General features: G+C 34.0%; 1 protein-coding gene across 1 annotated transcript; it reads right to left on the bottom strand.

Moving 5' to 3' along the window:
- Positions 1-3235: 3235 nt before the first annotated feature.
- Positions 3236-4174, bottom strand: LOC101689151 (olfactory receptor 4K13-like). The gene has a single exon (XM_004781928.1). The coding sequence runs from the start codon at positions 4172-4174 to the stop codon at positions 3236-3238; it is 939 nt and encodes a 312-aa protein (XP_004781985.1).
- Between the last annotated feature and the right edge of the window lie 4364 nt (positions 4175-8538).

Raw genomic sequence — 8538 nt, 5'->3', positions numbered from 1 at the left:
TTTCATTTATTTATTTTGACAAAAAGATCACAAGTAGGCAGAGAGGCAGGCAGAGAGAGGGAAGCAGGCTCCCTGCTGAGCAGAGAGCCTGATGTGGAGCCAGATCCCAGGACCCTGAGACTATGACCCAAGCTGAAGGCAGAGGCTTTAACCCACTGAGCCACCCAGATGCCCCCAAAAATGTCCAGTTTTAACCAAAACTGATCAGACATATGAAGAAGCACACAATTATGTCCACTACATGAAATAAAAGCTTATCAGAAACTGCTTTTGTGGGGATTCCAATGTGCACTTAGCAGAAAAACAAACTTCAGAGTAACTATTATAAATATATCCTGAGAACTAAAGGAAAGCATGTCCAGAGAAGTAGAGGAAGGATGACAATATCTCACAAAGTAGAGGGTATCAAAACAGGTAGAAATTATTGTTTTTTTAAAGTGGAGATTCTGGGGCGCCTGGGTGGCTCAGTGGGTTAAAGCCTCTGCCTTCGGCTCAGGTCATGATCCCAAGGTCCTGGGATCAAGCCCCGCATCGGGCTGTCCGCTCCGCGGAGAGCCTGCTTCCTCCTCTCTCTCTTTCTGCCAGCCTCTCTGCCTACTTGTGATCTCTGTCTGTCAAATAAATAAATAAAATCTTTAAAAAAAAATAAAAAAAAAACATTTAAAGTGGAGATTCTGAAGTTGAAAAGTACAATAATTCACTCAAAGGTAGAAGTCACTAGAGGAGCTCACCATTTGATATGAGCAGTCAGAAGGACAAACCAGGGAACTTGAAGATACATCTGTAGCAATTATGCAATCTTTTTTTTTTTTTGAAAGTTTTTTTTTTAATTTTTTTTTTTTATTTTTTTTATAAACATATAATATATTTTTATCCCCTGGGGTACAAGTCTGTGAATCGCCAGGTTTACACACTTCACAGCACTCACCCATAGCACATACACTCCCCAATGTCCGTAACCCCAGCAATTATACAATCTTAAGAACAGTTGTAAAACAGAAAAAAAAAAAAGTGAATAGAGTCTCAGAAGAATTACAGCACCATTAACTGCACCAGTATATATGTAATAGGATAGTATATATGTAATAGTAAATTTTGGCTTCTAGATCGGACCATTAATCTGATCAAGATCTTATTAATTCAAATAGGGAGTGCAGGAAAAATAACAGGTTTAGGAAGTTAGGTAACTTACTTAGTTTTTACATGTTGGGCTTGAAATGTCTTCAAGATAACCAGGGAATGGTTCAGTAAAAAGTTGAAAATAAAAATTTACAGCTAAGAAATGAGGAACAGAAAGGAGAAAATGATATTACTGAGGGTAAGTATAAAAAACTTCTACCTTGAAGGCTGGGTGAGCAAAAGACATTACCCAGAACCCATAAATGTTGCCAGATCAGTGTCATCATTAGTGATGCTAAAACCTTTATCCTATTACTGAGTAAGAAGATAAGAGCTCATGCACTTGTTGAAATTTGGATCCTTCACTTTCTGATGCTGTTGAGTCCCCCAAAATAATTCTGAAGTCCACAGCTGCCCAAACTACTGCTACCTGATCCCAAAGCAAAGGAATGTAAAGCTTCCTTTTTTTCTTGCCCTCCAATATCATATTAATGTCTCTCACTGATAGAACCTGATAGAAATAAGTTTGCAAGGGAGTTCAGGAAGTGTAATTTTCAGGCTTATAGCTATCTCTTATACAGAGAGGACTATAGAAGAGCTAATAAGGGGCTGATAGTCAAAAGAAAAACATCCAGAATCATCTTTCCATTTGGTTTCTCAGCATCCATGCACATCATTCCACTTTTATTTAAACTTCCAATCAATGACAGTTACTTCAACCTAAAGATTCACTTATCCTACATACAAATTAAGACATTATCCCATTTTTCTCCAATAATAAAGCTAAATATTCTCATAACTTACTATATCCATCTCAATGGAGTGTTGGGATCTCCTCTAGTTTAGTCATAATCTCACAGGAATATTCTGTAACCTAGAGACTAAATGGTAAAATTAATCACCAACATCTTGGCGAGGAAAAATTTTAAAAAAGGAATTTAATAAATACAATAAATACACAATTGTTATAATACACAACTCAGGAGGAACATATTTTAGTTACTGTAATCATCATTTTCCTACTAATGGGTCCTGAGACTCAGTTGTCCTTTGTTATTTTCTTTTACTTCCAATTGCTTTCTTCTTTTGTCTTCATCTAATATCTCCAATAATGAGGATTATTTACTTGGTGGAGTGAATTAAATTTAAAATTTTATTTGCTCATGCCCTTCTCATTTACTTTTTTATTGAAATACAATAAACATATTATATTAGTTTCATATGTACAATATATTGATTCAGCAGTTCTATACATTACTCAGTGCATGTAGTCACCCCTAGTCACCATTAATGTTATCCCTCTGCACTGTTTTTGGGAATGTAAATTGATGAAGCCACTGTGGAAAACATTTTCATTTGCTTTTATTACTTGATATGCAAATATTATGAGGCAACACAGAGAATCACTTGAATTTCATACATGATTTTCCTACCTCACTGAGTAACACTAATGCTAGTATACCTTGATAATTGGAATTAGTCTTCTGAGTTGGCTTAATAAGTTCTATGAAATCAGAGATATAAAGAGACTGAAATGGCTGGTGACTTTGATGTTCAGGTCAATTTATTTTCTTGTTGGAAAGAGTTATTTATTGAAAGCATGTAAAAGAGGGGATGGGACACAAAGTTATGAATGTTATTAAATTTTTAATATAAAATCAATCTATTATAAAAGTATAGAATTTGAAGTTAGAGGGAGGATCTGATTCCCAGTCTAGTACTTACAGTAGCAAGTTCATTAAATGAAAGAATTCTCAGTTTTCTACTGAGAATATATTAATAATGTGCTCTATTTTCATTGCTGTAAAGTTAAGAGAAAACACATGCAAAGTGCCTAACCCATGATAAGAACTCAATAAATACTTATTTAGAATCTCATTTATTTTATAAAAAACTGAAAATTACAACATATAAGAATAGGATTATATTGAATAGTTTTGTATTTGGATGCATGATTCAGGATATTTTATTGCAAATATATACTTGTGTAGGGAAGGATTACCATTTCCCAAAAATGTGACTTATGGTTGATACAAAATTAAATACCTCCTATCTTTGGATGATGATGGTAATGACAACAATGATGATAATGACTTTGATGATTGTAATGTTTCAGTTAAAAGGTTGATCGGGAACTCACTTGTTTGGTCTTTATTTTTCTTATTGCTTTCCTCATGTCTTTATTCCTGAATGTGTAGATGATTGGATTTAAAAGGGGAGTGAAAATTGTGTAAAACACAGAAAGGATCTTATCTATGGACACCCTGTTGAACGGCCATATATAGATAAAGATGCAAGGACCAAAGAACAGTACCACCACTGTAATGTGGGCTGAAAGAGTAGATAAAGCCTTGGAAGACCTGTTGGAGGAGCGATGCCGGACAGTAATCAGAATGATGCTATAGGAGATGAACAGAAAGATGAAACAGAACAAAGAAAGTAGTCCACTAAATGCAATGACTAATAATTCCAAGATATAAGTGTCAGTACAAGCAAGTCTGATGACCTGAGGCAGATCACAAAAAAAGCTATCCACAACATTGGGGCCACAGAATGGTAAAGTCACTGTGAACACCATTTGGCTCATAGTGTGCACAAAACCAGTGGTCCAGGACAGAAGTGCAAGTCCTATGCAAACACGGTGGCTCATGATAGTTTTGTAATGGAGGGGTTTGCAAATGGCAATGAATCTATCAATTGCCATGGCTACAAGCAACATCATCTCACTTCCACCTAAAAGGTGAAGGAAGAACATCTGGGCCATGCAGCCTTCATAGGAGATAGCCTTATATTCACTAATTAGGTCACAGATCATTTTAGGAGTAGCAAAGGAGGCCAGGGACATATCAATGAAGGAGAGGTTGGCCAGTAAGAAGTACATGGGAGAGTGTAAGTGAGGATCCAGTTTTACCACAAAGATAATGATGAGGTTGCCTAATACAATGGCTATGTAGATAATGGAAAAAAACAAGAAAAAGCAAATCTGTAACTCACGAAACTCTACGAGGCCCAACAAAATAAACTCAGACACCATGGAGTGATTTTGTTTCTCCATTTGTTTGGCTGTTGGCATATGTTACCTAAAACAAAATCAAAATAGATTAAAATCAGTGAATTAAAGTTGAGAGATGAAATATATATATACACTTAACTTTGCTCCCTAAAATCCACTGAAATGTGCAAAAAGAATCAAAAGTTTTGAACAACATTGAATCCAAAATTTAAGAAAAAAAGAATAGACAGAATGTCTTAGCAAAGCTTATGAGGAATTTCTGCCATAAACTCAGACATTTGAAGAAAATTATAGTTGGCATTACTTAGCTCATATTTGCACTAATCTTGAGAAGAGTGAGTATCTGAGTTGGTGAAATAATTTAGAAGTTCTTCGCCACCTTTTTCAAGGATAAGGTATAGATTTGTTGGTCATCCATGGGCAAAGAAGAGGAGGACCCTTTCCATTTTGAAATCTATTTCTGCCTATCAGTGAAGATGATGCCAAAGTGATTTTCTAACTGAAAAATAGGATCAAGAAAAATGAAAGTAGATGGAATATAAAATATGGCAAGTCTCAGAGTCAATTCTGTAGTGGCTGCTGAAAATCAGATGAGCAGTCATAATAAACACTGAATTTTGGACAGTTGAATCTAGGGTTGGCCAAATTGAAGTGGCTTCTCATTTTCTTTTTCCATAAGGTGGATAAAAGACTCAGATGTCTGGGTCTTCTCCCATGGGCTCTGACTTTACCTCTAAGCCTATATGAAGTTAGTAGATAGGAAGGTACAGTGCTCAGATATAGCATAAATGGATGCTTGCCACTAGCTTCCTACTGCCTCGCTTAAGTTACATTCTTTGTCAAGAATGGATCCTAATGGATATGGTATAGCATCCATATTATTTGTAAGAGAGTATGATTGTAAAGTTCTGATAAACAAAGGAGGATCTGTAGGGAACAGATCCATGCACTTCTAGATGACTAAGGCAGACCCATGTGGAATGACATCCATTTAAGCATGAGTGATGCCAGCCAGAAATTTTGAAGTAAAGTATCGAGGAAGATAAGACAGATATCCACGAAGAGATAGTAGTAGCAAAACAAATTTTTTGAGACTTAAAAAAAAGTGATATCTGAAAAAAATGAAGAATTGGAAAAAAAAAACACAAAAGAGTTTATATCTGAAGACTTCATTCATAGAAATAGATATAATATAGTTTTAAAATATTTTGAAATGTAAGAATTTGGAAAAGTATAATAATAAAATAACTGAGATATTCATACCATTATTTAGAGTAAATAAATATTTGTATTTTCATCATTTTGCTTCACAGATTTAAATAAAACAAAAACTACTGGAATAGTGTATTTCACTTAACATCTTATTATTTTGGGTGTGGCTTGTAAAAATGAATATATGATATCTTATCATAACAAAATTCTGAGAAAGAAATTATTTTTACTGAAGAATTGCTATTCTAAAAATGGTGCAACGATCAGTTTGTTTTCTGTATTTGTAGGTTGGATTCTGCTTTTTGTTTCTTTATTCATTTGATTTGTTGTTGTTTTGATTTGTTTTTTAGATTCCACATATAAAAGAACACACTAATGGTTGCCAGAAGGGATAGGGGTGGGAGGATGAGCAAAATGGGTAAAGGTGAGAGACACAGGATTCCAGTTTTGGAATGAATAAGACATGGGAGAACAAAAAGTAAAATTCAGGGCCTATAGTCAATGGTATTGTAATAGGGTTGAATGGTGAAAGATGGTAGCTACACTTGAGCTGAGCAGAGTATGACATATAGATTTGTGGAATCACTGTGTTGAATACCTGAAACTAATATACTGTCATGTTTCAAGGATACTCCAATTAAAAAAAAGAAAGTGCACTTTTTTTTTTTTACTTTGCATAATACTAACTCCCTCGATGTCATTGCAAATGGCAATATTTCATTCTTTTTGAGGGCTGCGTAATATTTCATTGCATACATACACCATTTCCTCTTTATCTCTTCATCAGTCAGTGGACATTTGGGCTCTCCATAATTGGTTTATGTTGATAATGCTGGTATAAACATTGGGGTGCATGTACACCCTTGAATTCAAATTTTTGTATCCTTTGGGTAAATACCTTGTAGTACAATCACTGGATCCTATCGTAGGTCTATCTTTAACCTTTTGAGGATCTTCCATACCATTTTCCACAGTGGCTGCACCAGCTTGCATTCCTACCAACAATGTAGGTAGGTAGAAATGTAGCCAATTTCAATTTTCTCCACATCACTCATCTTTAGGGAAATACATATCAAAACTACAATGAGATATCTCCTCACACCTGCCAGAATGGCTAAAATTAACAACATGAGAAACAAAAAATTGTGGCATGCCATTATATTTTGATTTCACTTTGCAACATTTTTAAAAAGAACCCTCAATTCTGTGATTTATAGTATAAGTTTTCACAGGGAAATGGCCAAATACTTATTGTACTATTAGCTTTAATAAGTAATATTTGGAAATCTCCTCCAAAGCCTGTCATTAATAGAATGATTTAAAATGGAAATCTATATGTGCTTATATGGAAAAATGTGTAAGATATGTTATTAAATTTTAAAATGTCATTATATTAAATATTTTAAATAGATTATTATCGCATTTTATGAAAAATTATGCACCCATATACAAATTCCAGAGAAATCTCAGAGAAATATAGATTCATTGAAGTATCAAGAGTGCTTACCTCTGGTCTATTAGATTTTAGTGTTAATGCAGAGTCTAATTTTTATAAGTCAGGTTCTGTAAAATTTAATGAAGTTGAATTATATCCTAGATAAATAATCAATGCTCCCCAAAATGTAGTTGATATTTAGCTAGGGATTTCAAATCAGAAAGTCATTTATGTTACATATAGCTGTAAAGAACTTGCAAAATAATCTGTAAATAACTTGCAGCTTGGGATAGTAACAGGCTATGCTGGCTCTACATTTAGAGTTGCAGCAGCACTAAAGGTGATAGTATGGATTTGGCAATCTATTATAGACAGCCAGGACTGGAAATACATTCTGTGTCATATATCCACTTGTGACAAAGCAACTCACCAAAAAAGGCAAGATGTCTTCTGTCCCCTTTTCCCACCAGCCTTTCCAAAAGTGTCCTCTGAGAATTTCCAGGACAATTCTTGAAAACAACAATGAGAGAGACAAATCTTCTGATTTTAAAATGTGTTACATAGATAGAGTAATGAAATGATACTTTTCCTTACTAAGAATAGATAGAAAAATAAACAGATGTAAAACACCCAAGACTTTTTAGTAAAAGAGTCCTATATTAAAAATACTGTTTAGGATAAAGTTGCAGTTACTTGGGAATAAATAGGCTGGTGAGCTACACAGTGGTTAATAAAAATGAATTTAAATACTTAAGTATACAAATAATAGTTCAAACAATAAATAATAGAAATAAATAAGTGAATATCATGCTTTGTTATATTTTATATATTGGCTTAGGATCATGACAAAGGCAGAAACCGCAGAAGTTAAGGTTTTTTTAGATTTTATTCAGTGAAGATGAGCAAGCTCTCAAAAACATACTCAAAATTCTAAGAGGCAAAAGCTGAACTGGAGAAAAGTAGCCAAATATATATATGTCCTTAATATCAAATTCTTATACATTGATATGGAAAATTTCAAGAGACCTTTATAAAAATAAGCCAAGCTAAAATGCCAAATGTTTAAGAAAATATATAAACAATGGTTGAATATATGAAAAAGAGAGTTTAATTTCAGTAAAAATATACGTTGAGGTCACATACATCAAAGTGTTTTAGTGTTGTATTTTGGATGTATAATTACGTATCTGGTATATATTTTTCTATATTTCTTGATTTATCACAAATATTATGTATTAAACGTGTTCTACATTTGAAATTTGAAATTTTTTAAGCAAATAATTTATTTAATGAAATGGAAACATAGAAAAATCTCTAACTTTTATTCTCCATACCTTATTCTTGCTTTAGGAGTTGTAACTGAAAGTCATTGAGACTCAGGAGTTTTTCACATATCCCCACTTCTTCCATGTTCCTTTTGTGTGTCCCCATTCTAATGAAGGAGAACTCCCTTTTATTTTGAAACCACAGAAACAACATGACGGATTTGTCAATTAATGACCCTGGGAAAATCTTGCATCTTATAAATGAATTCCCTCAGCAATTAAAAGTCATACATTTGGCAAGCTAGATTATTCAGAATCTCTCATTAGTGTGTAGATTTTCCCCATAAAGAAGAGACAGAAAACCGAATGGGAAGAAATCAGAGAGAGAGGTAAACCATGAGAGACTCTGAATTCCCGGAAACAAACTTAGGATTACAGAAGGAAGGGCGTTAGGGAGGATGGGAAACTGGGTGATGGGTACTAAGGAGGGCACG

The sequence above is a fragment of the Mustela putorius genome, unplaced genomic scaffold, assembly GCF_011764305.1.
Source record: "Mustela putorius furo isolate JIRA1106 unplaced genomic scaffold, ASM1176430v1.1 tig00003896_pilon_pilon_pilon, whole genome shotgun sequence".
In the NCBI taxonomy this organism is placed as follows: Eukaryota; Metazoa; Chordata; class Mammalia; order Carnivora; family Mustelidae; genus Mustela; species Mustela putorius.
The sequence above is the reverse complement of the archived record's forward strand: the minus strand, read 5'-3'. Positions and strand labels throughout refer to the sequence as shown.